Consider the following 20,237-nt stretch of genomic DNA (forward strand, 5'->3'; position numbering starts at 1 on the left):
ATCACTTCATGTGTGAATATAAATATTACAGTGACTACTAAACCCATCCGAATAAAGTTTATAGCCATTCGTGATACGCTGATGCAACAGGGTTGCATATACAAATACTAATCTGTGATTGAAAGTATTCGAAAAAGCAGATACGCAACAGGCTGTTTGATTCGAGAGTCTTAATTTCCGAAAGTCTAGTCATTCCCTTTCTCTCGTATATTGTTTTCGCGGATGCGTTATTATTCGATGGTGTTAACATAACAGGTTTTTGGCGATGATATAATCGCCGTCTTTATTTCAGAGTGCATAACACAAAGAAATGCAATTGCTAGCTTCCGACGATTCTTGGCATGTTTCAATATCCACGGAATGTCGGATCGCTGCCAAATGCTGACGTACAGCCTCCAGCATGTGATACTTGGGAAAGGTATGTGGTTGCTGGTCGACGACCGAAGTATCCGACGTATATACTTTACGTATACACGAACAGGTGGACGCGCAGATACAATATCGTGATCATAGTAAAGTAATCTCCTATATATTTCAGCGATATCGCCTAGAAGTGCGTCTGAATACAGATGCCTGCTTAAACAGCCATCGCCAACTAACTGATAAACATTCACGAATTAATTACAGCCTGCTTGACTTGCCATGTATTATATAATAGTCTAGGGAATGTTCTATTGGCTCCGGGATTAAAGTAACAAATTATTATTAGAGATTTGAATTATATACCTACTTCTAGGATTAATGTAAGATTAAAAGAGATAAAACTTCCTTTTTAAATATTTGTAGTTTCGGAATATTTAATAATTAATTATATATTTAAATTCTTATTTATATGTGTATGTACATATATACTAAATGCGATTAAATTTAAAAACACTGTAATTAAATAATTTCAATAATTTCAATAATATATAGATATAATAGTTATATGTATTTTATCTCTAAATGTTATCAGTTTATTTAAAAAAGAACTATATTTTTTTTTAAATTGCACGTTTCATTTTTATGATACATCTGTCATACGTCATACATCAAGTATACGAGACACTATTCTTTCTTTTACTTGTATCTTTCATCCCACGACGACAATAAATTTTGTTAGCCCAGGACGTGAGGGAGCCGTTTCAAGATGGCTCTGGCGAGGCTTCTCATGTAAATTTGCGGCACGCTTCGCACATCAGAGTGCGGTAATTTAAATTTCCGCAGCATCCTCGCCATTACCAGCGATTCGCGTTTTTTTACCAAGCACAACTCTATCTCGTCATCTAAATATTGTCCACGCGAAACGAAGACGAGGATTAATAACGAGCGGCACGCATATTTGTCTTTCCCGTTTAATATTTACGAATTGCATGAATGATGAAAAAGTATAAGAAATCCGTGCACCGCTAGCAAGAGCTAGTATATCTCTAAGTGAAGTGGAACCTACGCGCTCGACCAAAGGCAAAGGATAGACTCGATTAACAAAGTTTCTCTTCGGCAAGCACTCGACGTCTTCTTATACAAGCATAAAATATATTATCCGCGATATTAAAGAACAAGAATGATGGCGACGTCGACATCGTTTTCATCGTCGTCGTCGTCGTCGTCATCGTCGTTCTCGTCAACCAGGCTCCTCACCGGTAAATCTCCATTACGTGGGCCGCGTACTCCAGAAACAGTAAGTCAATATTCCTTTCATATCGTTAATGCGGCAGTGACGGGATTACGTACGTCCGCGCGCTTATTCACCAGGGATTTGGTTTCTCCGACCTACCATCACCGTCTCTACGTCACCTTCGTCTCTCTTCCCAAGAATGGTTATTATTTACGCGAAACGAAAGCACTGTCATTTGTCGTCGAGTCGTCCGCCCTCCTCCCTCATTTCCATCCTCCTGGAATCATTCCCAGCGACAGCGCTCTATCTAGCTCGTTTTCTCGACTCTAGCCAGCTTTCGCTTACCACCTATCTTTACATATCTCCTTCGGCACCGGAGATCGAACGTCGCGCATAAGTTCGCTGCCAAGTTGGCAAAGTTCTCGGTGGATCTTGCACGCGCGTATTTGCGCAGGTAAAATGCTCTTATAACGCCGAGGAGAAGGAAGCTCTTGGTGATTGCATTCAATTTGTCGACGGCTAGAAAGAAAGTCTGATCGGATTAGAACTCGCTTTTCCATCTGCCGAAGGAACGGTTATGAGGCGACGCCGAGAGCCCCTGGAGGTTAAATGCGATGTCTCGTCGGTCTCATTTAGAATTTTATTGCCTACCTTCTACCCGGATAAGCTATGCCGAACGAATTTCTCGTCAGATCTAGCTTCTCAGGCGTGATTCTATGCGCTACAGAGTCGGAATAAGGAATGAATTAGACGTAAAAGATCGATACTATATTAAACATATCACTTATTAACGTTTTATCAGCGCAGTATAAAAGTTAATAAATCGCTAGAACTGAAAATTCTATTTTTTGTAGTTATTTCAATTTTTAATTTTATTTGGATATCTTGGGATAATTAACATATTCATCAGACCTTTTAAATATGCGTCAAAGGATCAAATAATTATGCGTTAATTATTTAATCTTATCAACAATTTTATATTACATTCTCTCTCTCTCTCTCTCTCTCTCTCTCTCTCTCTCTCTCTCTTTCTTTTTAATAACAGTTTTATTACTACGCTGTTGAGACAGATTTTTAACGCATCTCCAAGCTCGACTCGATTATATCCGGTCGTGAGAAGGATACTTCCCTTGGCCGTACAAAGGTAAACTCCAATCAAGAAACTCGTTTCACGTAAGAACGACTTATAGAATCAGATAAACGTCCGCAAACAATGCTCGTCGTAAATCACGTCTCCCCGATATACCTAGTGCACTCAATTTCGTCGCCGGATGAGGAATAATGGAAATAGATCGACGATCTCTCGAAATAACGCGCGCGTTTTCCACCACCGCACCGCCCCGCATCCGATTAACTCTGCGCCCGCATCCCTCGCGCTACGATCGCTTTTGAAGTCTCGTCACTCTTTTAACTCGAGCACGTATCGGGGTTTTCACGATATCCGCGTTAATTATTCCTATTATTGTTGGGGAACAACGATGCGACATCGCTTAGCAGACGAGACCGAGTCGGCACCGAGAACGGTCGAAGGGATAGATGGAAATGTGGAAAGAGAGGATAGGCGTGTCTCGTATCGATATAGAAAAAAAATTAATATCCGTCAATCCGCTCCGTCCTGCCAAACTGTCTCGTGAATTATTCACGAAACAATCGCTGCCCTCGCCTCAGTCGCCCCGCCTAAATAATCGCGATCGCAAATTTACGATCTGTCACTAGCGCGACGACTCTAACGAATCTTCGCGATTTCGACGCATATTACTATAGCACGTTGTAACATCGCAGCATTTACACAGAAAGGCGAACATTTCCATATAGAACAAGCAATTTACATATAGAGCAACTAGTTTGCCGCGCAAACGAGTGAATTACCGCTTTCGCTCCTTTTGCTGTAATGACACAATTTCGCATAACTTTTTATTCAATTATCGATCGTACCGCTTCATCTGCGAGAGGCAAGTAAGACGACTAACATAACATTTCGATATGCGACTAATACAGTCGAATAAAAAATAATGCAATACTGTTTCAGAATACATGCGATTTCAATAGTGATACACGGATCAAATTGTTACATATTGTAACAATTTTTTTGCACTAAAAACTTTAATTGTGTTTGTTTTAGTTAATTTCATTTACACAATATACATATGTATCTCACAAATTAAAAACAAAATCGATAAAACCGATTCAACGTGCAATGGAAAACATTTATGTCTTTGATGTCATTGGATACTTTTATTTACCAATGATACTTTTCAGCAATTTACAATTATACTTAACATTTTCAAGCTTAGTGAGTATGTAAAACAAAAACAATATGTATAAATAATTCGAACAGAATAACTAATTTATAAATATATGTTTTGGATCTTCCATTATCAGCTTCAATACCAACAATTCAATTTCAAATAATACAAAAATTGTTTCATTTTAAATCGTTTATTTTGAAAAATGTATGAGTCACATTTTTCGCTAAATCAAGTCAACAATGTTTTCCAATACTTTAGAGCTTTACTCGTATTGCATTTGATAGAGACATCATGCATCATTGCAAGCATACTGCCTCTCGCAGTTCTACAAATAACAATTCGTACCAAATTTTTTTCTCTTTTCTTTCCTTTATAGAGAGAGCATAACTTTTAATTATTATTTTTAATCATCATAAAATTTGAGTATGAAAATATTAATTTTATTTTATTAATCTAATTATATGAAGTATGTAATCCAATGATACGTGTCACACTATATGCATTACAAAGATGCACTACGTAAGACACATATCTCATAAAAATTTAATGCAATAAAACAAAATTATTTTTATATTTTTTATTATCTATAAATCTTTAAAATTATAATCTTGAGAGTGATACTTCTTTTAAAGGCGCGATTTATTGATATACACGCAATTAATGTTATTTTTTACATTGCTTTATTACTAATTTGTCGTTTTTATAGAAAAACATTTCTGCTTAAAATTACCCATGCTGACGTTTAATGGATCGTTTAACAATCGAATTTTCTGTGGAATTACGCCACAATAGCTGATAGATTAGATTACAATGCGATTTCGCTTTGACGCGATGAATTTCGAAAATTCCATTAAGTATCCTGTTATACGCGACATCAAGTTCTAAAGACAATTTAAAACTGCAGTCTATAATTAAATATAAAATGAACGTGGTATCGTAAATCAAAATATTAAATAACAGAAAATTACGTGATAATAAAAGATAAAAAAAGTTTGATTTTATTTGAAAATTTAATTACATCTGTACTTTTTGTTTTTTTTTTTCTAGAAAATAAATTTTTATAATTATATTAGTTTTGATTGCATGATCAAAAAATCGGTGCACCCCATTACTGCTCGTTTTCTGTGTTAACGCTTATGCATATATCTCTATATCGAGAGTATGAATGTATATACATATATATGTATTATCACGTTTCCACACATATGCTCGTATTATATGTCTATCAAATGCGCGTTCAAGTATCTCCCTTTACATTTAAACAATGCATCCTGTGCTTTAGTTGTACCGTAACAAATGCACACTACTACTAATAGTTACGTAACTGTCATATAACAAGTTTCTTCGACGAGAAAATGCGATAGCTCTTCCAATTGTTTCTTTGTTTGAATAAAAAAATAATGGTTGGGTAACATTTTATTATTGAATCAATAGTATTGGATGTTTATATATATTGTATAAATAATATATAAAATTTATAATATACTTCAGATTATCAAGTCCATGAAGATACATGATATATTATTTAAGAAAGAAATTATATATTTTTATAATTAATATACATTTTGTATAAAAAAAGAAATACGATGTATAAAGTATTATTTTTACGACAAGTTATGATTTATTGCTTTCCGATAAAGTTAAATTCTCCAAACGTGCAATTTAAAAATTTATATATATACGGAATTGTTCTCATGTAAGAGTAAAATCGCTCGTATCTATTTTATCGATTGGCAACTGTATCGAATTTCGATTTTGTTCGTATTCATCCAAAATATTCGTTCAAACGATATGCAAATCGCATTTATCTCGTTTTTAGCCCCTCACAAATCACACAACAATATCAGGTTGTACTTTTAAAAAATTGATAGTTAATATGTAACTTATCAAAGTTAATTATGTTTTAAATTAAATTATTTATTTCGTGTTAATATTTGAAGAATATTTTTCAATTATCTTGGAATTAATTAAATTATTTTTAAATGCATCAAAGCATATTAATTAAAACACAGATAAAATAAACTAATCCCAAAATAAAATAAAACACTCTCAATAACAAAATTGCAAACATGAATAATGATATACTTTTTTAATTCTTTAAGTATATAAAAATATTTTTAATTTTAATTATATTAAAAAATATTGAGAGAGAGAGAGAGAGAGAGAGAGAGAGAGAGAGAGAGAGAGAGAGAGAGAGAGAGAGAGAGAGAGAGAGAGAGAGAGAGAGAGAGAGAGAGAAACGATTAAATGACGTTATGAAATAAATGATATAAATGGAAATAACAAAAAACAAAACCAAAGAAAAAAACGAAAGATATTTGCTGCTCTGTGTACGTACATGCATTCAATATAATATATTATTACGTGTAGAAGAACGCGAAAGCGTATGATATTACGTGATTTATAATTATTTTATACAGATACTGAGAGAAATTGCAAGGAAGCCAAGTGATGCAAGTACGTAACGAGGCAATGCCGTGACTGGCAGAACAAACAGAATACGGTGGATTATCCCGCAGGGAAAATTGCGAAGAGCTATTGCACTTAAAAGCATACCCCGAAGATGTATAATTGAGTTTCTAATTCTCCATCATTACTTGTTAGGCTCTCGAGCTATTTACCGGAAGGCACCTAGTGGAGATCTTGCCGGCTGACACGTACAAATTGTCGGTAATCACGAGTCGTTACAATTTCGTCAGTTACTTATCACCACCCCTAGAGATAGATCGCAGATACGGAGTCTTGGCAGCTTTGCTACGTACAAAAATGTAGAGAGAATATCTCATATGTTTTTCATAACAACTGCAATTTTATTTGCACATTGCTACAATTATAATGAGATATATGAAGTAAATTTTAAATCGTAGAAATCACATTATAATGTTTCAGTTTTGGAACAGATATTTCTTCGGTCATGAAATGGATTTGATGCAATATTATTGTTGCGTGTAAAAGCGCAGCTATATGTAATACGCGTGCGTTACAAACGTATAATTATTACAACTACGTATAAACTCGAGCATGTACAATTTGGGACAAAAAATTTTATTTTAATTCCTTTTTTTGCGTGTTCTGTCAACGCTTTTACGCCCAAAATTAACGAGAGACAAATTTTTTCAAGCGCACAGGCATCCGCTCTGTCCGCGCGCGTCGACGGTTTTTATAATCGTATTTTATATTCATCACGTTTTCCTCTTTCTCTCTGTATACCTCGAAAACTGGCTCGCAAACGCCGAGCAACAAGTTTAGCGACGGCAAATTCGCGTCGTTATCCCGTAATTTCTTCGCTTTCAGGCGAGGAGGCGGAGAGAGCGATAGTTGCGGGGGCGCGGGTGCGTTACCAGACAATAAGTATCTCGTTGACATCGCCACCGTGTCGACTGCAGAGTTCGTCGGCACATTACACGTTTGCCCGTAATTAACCTAATGGTCTGCCAAGTACGTCGCGCTACATTCAGCTGAGCTGAATCGAGTCGAGCTGTTTCGAACGAGAGCCGCGTTAATAGGTCCCTGCCTGCAACGATATTGTTCGAAAGAATAAATCCGTGACTACAGTTCCGTAACGATGCGTTTCACCGATCAAAACTGATTGTAAATAAATCTCCACCGGAACATCAATCGACCGATAACACGCTTTCACACGGTAAACTTGCTCGTAATCAACTTGCACTGTCCCACCCAAACATCTACGTAAATTTCCGTGTCATAAATTGAGAATTTCGAGGATATGCGCACACGCGTGCATTGTAAATTATAATAAATATTTATGCATATGCTTGATGTCTACAAATAATTTCGCGTAATATATGTTGGCTATTTTGAAAGCTATATAAGTACTGTTTTTTTAAAGTTATTACACCAGTTATATAACAAATATTTATAGATATACTATCATTCACATATATTTCTCTTTTCTTCCCATATAAACTGTTTTGTTTGTATGTACAACTTTTACAAATGTTTATCTCTTGACAGATATATGATAAACTGCGAAATAAAGTAGTGATCTTTATCATTCTCATCGTTTCAGAGAAAATTGTGCCGAAATGCGTTTTATCTCGTATTAAGCAAATAATCCTTGGGGTATCTGTTACCCTTTATTCACGAGAAAGATTGTTACTGCGTGTTGTTTTACGTCTTGAGAAATGCTTCGGGGCAATCGGTCTTCTCAAAGAAAAAAAAAGTTTATTTGTTCCTTCGGAGCAAACGTACGATGTTTGGCTTTCGCAGCACGCGGATATATGGTTTCGCGCGCGTTACGTCTTTTCTCCGCTTCCGCCTCTCGGTTTTTTTGTGTGCGCCAAAGTGATCGATTCTTCCTGCAGTCCAAATGATAAATTCTTACAGACCGTAATGCATCTCACGGTTTGCAACCGCAAAATAACGCGTCGAGCGCTCTTCCTCCCGAGAACGAAATACTGTTTATCGAGAAATATCTTTAAGCGATTTAGTCACGTCGTCGTAGCGTCGTTGTAAATTATGACGTTGATATCCCGATAGGTGGAATCAGTTATAAGCGAACGTTGAGTTTTCCAATGGCAGTTATGGATGTGGCAGTTGCAACGAGAAACGTCGATTCCACGGCACAAACGAAACAATCGGTGCATACTGTCTAAACGCGACACGTATAGCAGATTGCAGCTTCCACTGCAGTGATTTCGGTCGTTAAGAGAGAAAGAGAACATGGAGAAGAGAATTTAGAAGGAAGAGAAAGAAAGAGAGAGCGAGAAACAATCAGAAAAAATGAGAGAGAAAGTATCGTATAAAAAAATGATCATTATATGAGTCGTTTTTCCTCTGTCGGATCAAAAGTGTTACATTTAAGCTTTCTTTTTTCTTCGATCACATAATTCCAATTTATTCGCGCACAAACAAATTGTAATATTAATATTTCTTGATAAGCGGAAATTGGTTAAATGAGCATGGGTTTGAAGAGCCCTATTGCGGTCGTACGTGCATGTAATGCAAATATCGCTTGGTTATTAATGCGCCGCCTATGTCCATATATCCGATCTATCGACGTCATTCCCGAAGGAATTCATTGCGCTATAACTGCTTATGTATGAACGAACGGCATCGATTATCGTTGCAGAATTATATCCCGCATCTCTCCTCGCTCGCTTGTTCATTTTAATTATTTTATGTATTATTTAAGTATTTATTTTAAAATTAAGATACTTAAAACACAATTTAATTTGTAATTTGAAAAAATAAACGTTTATGAACAAGAGAGATTTATAAGAGATGAATAAAATAATTGATTTAATCATTCAATTTTCTGAATAAATATATAAAATTCAAACGTGCAATATTTTTTTCGAATTACAATATGCGATTCCACTTGACACGATACGTCGCAAACGATTTTCGTATAATTCCGAGAATCAAAAACTATACGTTATGTATTGATTAATTCCACGTATGCTTTGTGCACGCTCAGTGAATTTGGTATAAAATGACATATATATTCTCTATCGCGCTATACGCTTAACACCTTTGTACTTGAAATTTAACAATCCATTCAATAACGCTCACGCCTTAATACATTTTGCAATGTTAAAACTTTCACGTGACGATATGAGATGCGTTTATATAGAGAGTCATTATAGATATGATCCAAATAAACGTCCATAAATGCACGCAATTTATTCTGATCAAATACCGTAAGAATAATAGAACGTATTTCTCGCAACGAGTTATTATAATATTTTATTCTACAAATCCCCGCCAATTAACGTAGCAATTATTCAAATGTAAATTGCGCATTTTATCACGCAAAATAATTTGAGGACTTTAATTGAGACTTGATTGAGATTATTTCTATATTTTAAAAAAATAGAAATCGGCATTGTTAAAACTACGTGACAGCGAATTGATTTTCTTTCGTTACTATCAAATGACTGGATCAAATGCAGAGATAAATGTCTTTATTCGAATAACCTGAAACCCCATTTACAGCTAAAGATTTTTAATTCGAATGTCATCGAAATTATTCTATAAATTTTTAGTATGCATTATACCAAACTTACTCCATTTGCAATGGAAAGTCCCTTAGAAGTTAACTCACCCATAAAAATTCCGGTTATACTTCCTTCTCTCGCTCCCTCATTTTCTGCTATACATTATTTATAACGCAAGTAACAGAGTGTAACTCTACTGAAAAATCTTGGTCATATGTTTTGTGCATTACAATTATGTAATACATCCATAGCTAAATCTAGTGTCTCCAAAAATAATTTGACACACATACACACACGCACGCATACATTTTATACCTCAATAATATGTTCTAAGATAAACAATAAAAGAAAAGAGAAAAATAGAAAATCTTGAATAATATTTAAGAAATTCTCAAAGCATTAAAAATAAATAAATAAATTTATCACCATAATTAATACTTTTTCTTGCAGTTTCCAAGTTAACAGTTAAGGTACGAAATTCAATTAATCTTGAATTAAGAAATGCATAAACTTGTGAGAGATTCTATTATAAGATCTTTCAAAAGTTCTATCATTATTCAAGATAAGCATTATTCCTACTTTACAAAACTCTCTTTACCCACTTTTAGAAATAGAATTTAAATTCATATATGTATATGTTGAGAAAACACAAGATTCTCCAAAAAATATAATTTAAAAACCTACAATGTATGTATAAATTTATGAAAAAGTTACTCATTAATTTCTGAAACAATATACAGAATATTTTATAAATAGTATATTTTATTTAAAAAATAACGTGTGCATTGCAGTATTAAATATCATCGTTTAGATTTAAATATATTTTACACGCGTATACACGCGTATAAAGTTTTTTTATAGTATTTTTCATATTTAATTTTACATGAGTCGTGCATCTGCGACCATTGCACAGCATTTTCTGTAAATATACTTATATACACAAAAAGTATATTGAATAATTCCACTGCATTTGTTTCATGAAAAATTAAGAGATATCTATATTTACTGATAATCTAACATGAGAATTCCATGAAAGCCAGATATAACATTGACTAAACCATTGAAGGGGCATTTTATATGTATTGTATAATAAACAATAAATTCTATTTCATAACGAATTGAAACTCTCTCAAAAAATGAATATGACTAACATAGCTATGCAAATCAAGGATCGCAAATATTTTCGAATAATGATATAAATATTTATGCCAATGTTATTACAATATTTATAAACACCTCCGATATCATGTTTAACTTTGTCAAAAAATAAGAGTAGTATATAAATACGAGCAGCAGACAGAGTGATAAATTATAAGTAATTTTCAATATATATCAAATATTGATACATATTTGGAGTTTATTCGTAGTTTAATGTAATTAAATAAAAAAATTAAGCCATGTTTTTATCATAAATAAGCGGGTTTAATTAAATCTTAAATAAATAGAATAAACAAAGTTAAATATAAAAAATTTTTTATAAATATAGTCTTTAAATGATATTTGTATAAATTATATAAGAAAATATAAATTATATATTAATCGTAAAGAAAATTTCTTTCCATATCTTACAGAGAAATTTTTTTTAAATGGGATCAAACATTGTGTAAAATGTCTCAGATTTAATTTTGCAATTACAAGATTAAAGGTAAATGACCGAATATACCTACACAATTGAAACATATCCTATATAAAATATCGCGCGTCACCGCTACTTACTTTAATTAAATTTGTCGTATATATCGCCATTGGATTCGACCAAGACCCCGAAAGCGAACACAAGCGGAAAACACGTGTCACTGAAACGTCATGCTTGAGAAACGAAACGAATGTAATCCGCGCGTCATGCACCAAAAAACGACACGAAGTCGCGAACATCTCGCGTGTTTCGTTGCGTAAGATCAATACCATGGTCGCACGCAAATGTTATTTTTTTTCCACCATTCGTCCGTTTTAAGTAGCACCGTTTAAAAGCATTGTCGACGGCGGTCTGCGCTTACGACTGATTCTCATTACAGATACGCCAACATCAAACAAAGGCGTATTTTCGTATAAGGAAAAGGGGGCCTATAGCGGCTTTTAAGGACGAGACATTTGTTAATCTTTTTTCTCTCTCTCTCTCTCTCTCTTATCTCCATTAGCTTTATTTTTAAATAAATAATTACATCTTGTAGTAGGTTTCCAAATTGCAGAACAGAAAGTAGTAAATTTTAATTTAAGTGAAACAAACTTTAAATTAGAAGCTTATCTTTTCTTACTTATTCTCTTAATCATTTTAATCACCAAAAAGCAATATATTCTTCCCTATCCATTTTCCTTCCTACCACTATTTTCTGTTTCTGTTCTTTCGTAACTTTAAAACGATTAACTTTTCAGTGCTAGCCATTGAACGTAATAAAATCGTCGATAGGTTTACTCAAATTGAGAAATTGAGACATGTACTGCAGTGTATATATGTGTGTATGTGTATAGCACAATACGCGCTAACTCTACAAACGTGAATAAAGGTATCGAGAATTATATTAAAAGCTTTACGTAATATAGGTATACGATTCAAAAATTTTTCTCTTGTTCTTCTATTTCTTTTACGTCACGTTATTAATATCGAGGAAAGAAGAGAAAGGTATCCAATTAAAGATAGAGTCGAATTATACAAAACTCCTTTCTTCCGCTAGGATTTAATAAAACTGAATAATGCATTGCTTACTTTTTAACTTATCACGGCATTCATTTCCGCTTCTTCAGAAATGGCGGTTCCCTGAGGAAGCATTTCTTATTGTTAGGGTTTTGAATAGAAAGATTACGGTCGAGAAGCAGAATGTAAGTGCATGAATCGTTAATTTAAATCAAGTGCTCAAGCAACTTGTGCAATTTTTACAGAAAGTTGATCCCTGCATTTGTCTGCGTATAAGGATAAATGATCAATTTTATATATAAATTAACAAGACATATTTGACATTTTCAAATGAATTTAATCGTTTGACTTTCTAAATTTTCATGAAATGCTATAACGTGGCATCACCTATCAATCCTATTATTCTCAAATAACTGTCTAGAGTGCAATTTTTCGAAAACAAATACGTATGGTACAATATATAGAAATACATGAAAGAAGGAATATAGCACAACACCCACACACAGTTTCAATGAAATATGACGGCGGAACAAATGATAAATCACTATGGAAAGAATGAATTTGCAGAACTTCTTTCGCCTGACTATAGGGAAATCATTTTTTTTCCACTTTCACGAAGTATTACGTACCTGTTAGCGTGTCACGTTTGATATGGTATTGATAGCCAACGTAGTATAACAGGAAACCGATTAAACTAACGCAGCAACGGCGATATGATTCCGTAAAAAAATTATTTGCCATGAATTTACTCAAGTATTTTATCATTTATCATATTACACATTTTCCAATAACATTATGTGTTCTGATTACATATGATTTGCAAATTTTAACAATAATTTCAGAAAAAAGTTGACGAATTAAAAATAAAAATTTCTATTTAATTTTATATATGTTATTATAAGATTGAAAACATTTTTAAGAACCAAATTATTTACTAAACTATATATATGTAACGTAATATACAAATATTTATAAAATAAATCTAATTGATCAAAATCATTTTTCATAATCTTATTGCAATTAAATCCGAACCTCTAGTAAGAAAAAGTATTTTTGTTTCACACATAAATATCTATAATTATATTTTTATAATTATAAAAGTTATGAGAAAATGAGAAATTTAAATTATTATTTTCAATAATTTCATTTTTCACCGCAAAATTATTATGTGGACCTAATTATTAAGTAGACTGAAAGAGAATTACAAAACAACAAACCACGCGACCCGTGAAATATCACATAGCAAAACCACGTAAACAATATACATATATGGTAAATATTTTTACAAAGCACTCATTTACTTTTAAACGCATCTCCTCCTTTTTCATTTTTTAAAATTCGGAGAACGACAATCCTGCAGTTACACTGTGCAACCACTCTGCGACCATCGATTTTTAATATGCGTAAAATTCCAAGCATATTCTGTCGCTAGATGTATTTTTACAAAACGCAGTTAGTGAAGAAAAATCTCGACATTTTTTGCCGAGTAACGATTTTCGTTTGGGCTATCAGTCACGAGAGAGTCAAAGTCAGAAAGTGAGAGGGGGAGATACAATCCTCCTAAGGCAGAATAATTTTACACGCAATCACACAGTGGCGGGCGTGTGTCCTTGGTGGATTTCCATATAAATCTTACGAAGTTTCGGCGAAATGACGATATTTTTACTGACGGAAAGAGGGCCGCGCAATATTCGAGCGCAATTACCCCCGAAGAGTCCCGACCGACGAAATACATGTATTTTTAATAAACTGACGGTCCCTCGTCGCGTAGGCTTCCTCTACGGAGAGGGGCCCTTGGAGTTTTGATGGGGAACGTCGATCAAATCCCCGACACGCCATTCGCACTGGCTCGACTCTCTCGACAAATTCCCCGATAGCGACTTTGGCGCGTTCGACGCTATATGCCTTTTTAACGAGACACTCCTTTTAACCCGGTATCACGGTGATCGATGGTACGGAAGAACGGAAACGTCGATCATGATTTCGCGAGCGACACCCTAACCGGGGAAGCCCCGCGTGAAAAGCGGAAAGGATCGCGTGGAAATCGTGATTCCTCGCCTCGGTAAACGATCGAGAGAGCGCGAGAAACGATATCGTGAAGGATAATTCGATGTGACGCGATACCACGCAGCGGTGTTTGTCGTGACGTTGACGGAGAGTTGTCGGATAACACCGACAATAGACGCGCGGATGATAAGAGAGAAGCCGGACGGAATAATTAACGGTATAATCCGCGATGGCGTTTGATTGCTTTGCGCATCAAAAATCGGCCTTCTCCAAAGGATTCCTCCCTCTCCCTCTCTCCCTCTCTCTGTATGTGCGTTTCCGCTTTCTGCGAAAACTGCCACCGAATTTTTTGCTTTTTACGGACGCCCACGTTCCTGTCAGATTTTGTGGAAAAAAATGCTTTTACGCCCAACTGGGATAAAGTGCGTCGTGATATCGCGTTGTTAAAAATTGACGCAGCCACGCGGAGCTTTGTGAGCTTTGATGTTTGTACGTGCAAAATGTTTTTATGGATAAAGCTAACTTCAAAGACATACGAATGAACAAAAATTAATTTCTACTTGACAGAAAATCATTCTATTGGCAATTATTTTTAACAACAATTGAGAAACTTATTTATTTGTTTCTGTGACTACACTGCAAATTGCAAAAGATTAGTGTATATGTAACTTTTTACGTAATGTCGATATTATTTTCAAGATTTAAGAAACTAATTATTATCACAATTATTTTTATAATTAATCGGAGTAAAGAGGAGAGGAGAGAGAGAGAGGAGAGAGGAGAAAAGAAAACGAAAAATCCAATAACGCAAAACTTAATATTGTAAAAGAAAGCTGTCCCAGTTAAGAGATCATCATCCAAATTTTCACGTCTATTACAAGCTTTCAATACAAATTCATGTACGACCACGAATACATCCGCAGAGCTCATTGAATCTAATGAACTGTCTAATTAATCACCGCTTTCATACGCGCGGGAAAGTGACAAATTCGAGTGCAATACCGTGCGGAAGGCGATAAAACGCATCGACTCGCAAACCTGGTTGCCGACCATAACGCAATTTCACCCTTATCTTTCCCCGTGTATCGCGCATTTCGGCCTTCCTGTCGCGTCGCGACGATATTTCCCCGCGTTCCGCATCGCGTGCTCGCGGTCCGACTGATGACTTACATTACATATTGCTGTTCGTGCCGCCTTTATCTATCTAATCCAATATTTCGTTTCGTACTAGGCGCCTTTCTCCGCGATTTCGCGTGGAAAACGCGAAAACGAGCTCGACGGCAGCGTCGGTGACGACGCCGTCGACGACGAACACAGTGCGACATGCTCGCGATTCACTTGACGGAGATAACTGATTGGATTTAACAAATGTCGCAAACCAATTTCACCCGGGAGCCGCCTCGTGAATGTGTACGTACAGGGGTTATTCACCGCAAAAGTCTCTCTTATACAGAGAACGTTATTCAAAATTTGATAAAGAAATTAAAATATTAATTTACAAATTCTAGAAATTCCGATTTTAGAGAAGTTTATACGCATTTTGCAAGCAACTTGTAAATAACTACATAGAGAGAATTTTCTCTTAGAATTTATCCTGAAAATCATGGTAATCGTGGGACAATATGGTATGGAAAGAATTTTATGAGAATCTCTTTGATTAATATTTATCACAATAAAAATAATAATATATCTATCACAATAAAATATAAAACACGTGATTAATTTTGATTAATTTTACTAAACTGCATAGTAAAATTAATCAAACATATTTTATATTTTATTGTGATAGATATATTATTAATTTTATTGTGATAAATATTAATCAAAGAGATTCTCATAAAATTTTTTCCATATCATACTGTTCCACGATTACCATGATTTTCAGCGTAAATTCTAAGAGAAAATTCTCTCAGTGTAACTATTGTAATTCGAAAAATAATCAAATTTAAAAAAATTTTTTATAAATATTAATTTTCTCAGAGAAAAAATGTTGGCACACTGAGAAAAAAATTGTTAACTTGACTAAATCGTTCAACTAAATTACTATTTTGTTAATTGAACATATATAAATATTTAAGTCAAATACACGTTTTGTTAAATTTAATATGTTGTATTTAATTTAAATATTTCTATATGTTCTCAATTAACAAAATAGTATTTAGTTGAATGTTTTAGTCAAGTTAACAACTTTTTTTTCAGTGCAGTATAATTGACAGAAAAATTACAATTTTTATTAAAAAAATTCATTGCTTGTATATTTATAATAATATTGATCTATAATAATAATTACTGAGATCCACAGAAAACCTTTGTAAAAAAAAAAAAACTTGCGATTTTTGCTTCAGTTCAAATAAGAAAAAGTCTCTTTTTTAATCGAAAATAAAAATTATCTTTTGGACACACACACATTATTTTAAATATGCAAAAATTTATTGAAATTTAAAATAGTGGATTTATGAGGATTTGCTTCCTATAAGAGACAAAATGTGACCTTGTATAAATCAATGTTCGCAGAAATGTGGTAAATTCGCGATTTTCTGTACGGATTAAAGCATGATTGAAGACCGACGTTGTTGCAACAAAGCTTACGCATTGCGAAAGTATCGCGTGATCGTTAAAAAAAATGCAGCGTCCCATGAAACGAGTTGTGTGTAGTCAGATTACGTTGCCGTGCTTTCCTCATCAAAATAGCGAGGATTCACGGCAAAAAAATCAACAGGACAACTGAAACTCGACTCAACCCTCTTCGAATAAAATAAATCATCGTAGTAGAAAGTAGAGGAAATGTGGAAATGTCAAATATTAAGCGTCGTTATTATGACGCCGTAAAGCCATCACGTAATGAGCAAAATAATTCATCCAAATTATGATAATAAATGAATTTACTCACCGATTGACTGAAGATCTCCTCGCTGATTTTGCCGCCAATTTTGCTGGACACTCACTTGCGACGAATTGATACGTAATCGATCCAGAAAACACACTGAAAATCAACAGGACAAATGAATCTCGACTCAAACCTCGTTGAATAAAACAAATCATCGTAGTAAAGAAAAGTAGAGGAAATGGAATGCTAAATATTATAACGCCGTAAAAGCATCATGTAATGAGCAAAATAATTATTCATCCAAAATATAATAATAAATGAATTGACTCACTGATTGATCGAAGATCGTCATATTTTCGTCTCGCCGATCCTTTCCGCCAAACGGACGATACGATATAACCTCGCGTCGTATTTAATCGCACGCACTCCCGATACTTAATGCACTTAAGACGAGTAAATACACGAAGAAGAATCTTCGTTCTATCGATCCGACACTTTGCACGACACGCCCGGAAATGTATGACGAAAGTATTGAAACGTACGATGTTCAAAGCGTCCACTTCGGAGCGCTGGGCGAAACAGCGATTCGCAACGTGAGAAGAAATAATTAATTTTACTCTCACCTCTTAGTTAAACCAAGATCTCCACTCGTTTGTCGCTCGAGTTGACATTTCCGACACTTATGAAACGCGAAATTTATTCCCGACACACGAAACGAATGCGAGCGAAATGGAGCAAATGTATGCGAAGTGATCTTGCCGAGCTTTCGAGTTATAGTAACGTATGCAGCGCTATGAAGTGAGGTTACTAGCTACGCTAGTGAAAACAAACTATTAATGTATGTACACACCGCGCTATGCGACAAGTTGAAAGCCAAAATAAAATTGTTATCGCATACATATATTTATCGTTAATAATTGTAAATTATTATACACCGATAAATTATAATATATATTTATACATATATATATTTATATATATATAGTATGTATATATATATATATATATATTTATATACATATATACATACATTGATTTAAATGTTATTGTAATTTAATATTTAAATCAAAATATATGTATAAATCATTTTATTAAATATGTAATTTCCGAAATCTCTTTTATATTTGATAGAAAAAGAAAGACCGTCTGTTAGATATCGCTATCTTTTTTCATACTACGCGAGTCCTTAAAAGTAACTAGCGTCATAGATGTATGAAACATATAGATCGCCCGCGGGCGATCTATATGTTTCATACATCTATGACGCTAGTTACTTTTAAGGACTCGCGTAGTATAAAATAAATCAGGACGAGTATTATATACATTCGGAATAATTGATATATGTATAAAAATATTCCAGTTTCAAAATCAGATTTAGAATAGTAACAACACAGTACACGACAGTATTATTTTGTTTTGACTTTCACCTCGCGCGGCATTGCCGGCCGGCGCGCGTTTTTTTTACTCGCGTAGTCCTCCTTCTTGGCTACTACGTCATACTCGTCACTCGTCCTCGTCACAGTTCACAGTCTCGCGGTACTCGTCGCGCGCCACGGAAAGCTTCGTTCTCGCTCCGCGTTTCGCGCAGTATTTTTCCGGTCGGGAGTGAAATTCGGTCGTCGAACGAGTGTCGGGAGTGAATCTTATAACGCGTGATCGCCGTGGAGTGTTAATTATCGCGTACGGAGTGCGTTTAATAGCGAATATCTTGCGATATTCTCGACCGGCGAGCAATCCCCCCCCCCTCCCGCCGCCATTTCGCGACGCAGAACAAAGATATGCCGTATTTCGTGTTCTGGCGTCGTTTATTCAGACGCAATATCATGCGTGCGATCGAACACTGGGGATATATCCCGCGGATCGGTGAATTAAAGTATTATTACTGCTCGATTGCCAAAGTGCGAGTTACCTCTCGCCTCGGAACGGCCGTTACAGTCGGCGTACTTGCGTGAAGTTGCCTTCGCGTACCTCTGAATCTTCTCGTGTATATCGGCGAGTGTCGGGAGTGTATGCAACAATAACGAACGTACATAACAATGAATATTTTTATGTTCGCGTTATTTATTCGTCCGTAACATGCCGAGTGTGTGCATTAATCGACGGAACGACACACCGTACACGTGGCAGTCGGTCGTAATTAGCCGTGTTTTTCCGATCGATTCGTATTCACGCAAAAAATAATGCATAAAATTGGAGAAACGGCAGCGGTCAGCTAGAAAGCAGTGACTCTCAACTTGCGGCGCGCAAATATTTCGAGCAGTGAAACAGCCAGCGAGAAAAGAGGGCGAGTCAGCTCCGGTGAGTGAGTTCAATCGTTATAATTGCGTGATCGATTTATTTGTTCATATTTTAACAACGATTTCTCGTTGTTTGCGTCATTATGTTTTGATGTATATATTTCTCTCTGCCCCTCGCATCGGCGTCGATGCGTTATTTCTAATTAATATAATAAGCGTCAAAATCCGTTTTTTTAGCAAAGTATTTTTATACACATATAATAGCACTAACGGATACTATTATGGATGTGCATAATTTAATATTTTTATACGTATAATTACGTATAATTAATAACCAACAATATTATGCTAAAATAATATAATTATAGCACGTATCGCGATGTTTAATACCGTAATACGTGTATCGATAAAAACAAGAGGAGAAACATATCGATACGATTCTGTAAATATCGGCAACGATTACATGTTAAAGATACTTTTCTATTTCATGAAACATACAAATTAATCATCGTGCAATGCAATATTTCTATGTATCATGTATTATGATGCGGTGATTCGTTTTGGCATGACCTGCATATCGTATGATCAATAAGATATATCTACTATGTCAGAGTTAAAGCTATGAAACCAAATTATAAAAAATACAACCACAATTTTCGATCAATTATAAATTCAATTTTAAATGCCATTTTTTATTTCTGGAATAAAAAGTGGCATTTAAAATTGAA

General features: G+C 34.7%; 2 protein-coding genes across 4 annotated transcripts in view; one reads left to right on the plus strand and one right to left on the minus strand.

Annotated features, from left to right (window-relative positions):
• LOC145942934 (uncharacterized) overlaps positions 1–20,237 on the minus strand; it is a 206,574-nt gene that overhangs the window by 183,585 nt on the left and 2,752 nt on the right. The window contains exon 2 of the mRNA XM_083050102.1: positions 17,336–17,428. Coding sequence (XP_082906228.1) covers positions 17,336–17,428 — 93 coding nt within the window. The remainder of the gene's footprint in view (positions 1–17,335; positions 17,429–20,237) is intronic.
• Positions 1–20,237, plus strand: part of Dpr12 (defective proboscis extension response 12) — a 258,892-nt gene that overhangs the window by 29,608 nt on the left and 209,047 nt on the right. Inside the window, exon 1 of one of the 3 annotated variants that reach the window (XM_083050445.1) lies at positions 18,805–19,570. The exons of the other annotated variants lie outside the window; for them this stretch is intronic. The gene's annotated coding sequence lies outside the window, so the exon portion shown is untranslated. Of the gene's footprint in view, positions 1–18,804; positions 19,571–20,237 lie in introns of those variants that run through there. 3 annotated transcript variants of the gene reach the window in all.

The sequence above is a fragment of the Prenolepis imparis genome, unplaced genomic scaffold (genome assembly GCF_030444845.1).
Source record: "Prenolepis imparis isolate NDT839.2.m4 unplaced genomic scaffold, iyPreImpa1.0 SCAF_11, whole genome shotgun sequence".
Taxonomy (NCBI): domain Eukaryota; kingdom Metazoa; phylum Arthropoda; class Insecta; order Hymenoptera; family Formicidae; genus Prenolepis; species Prenolepis imparis.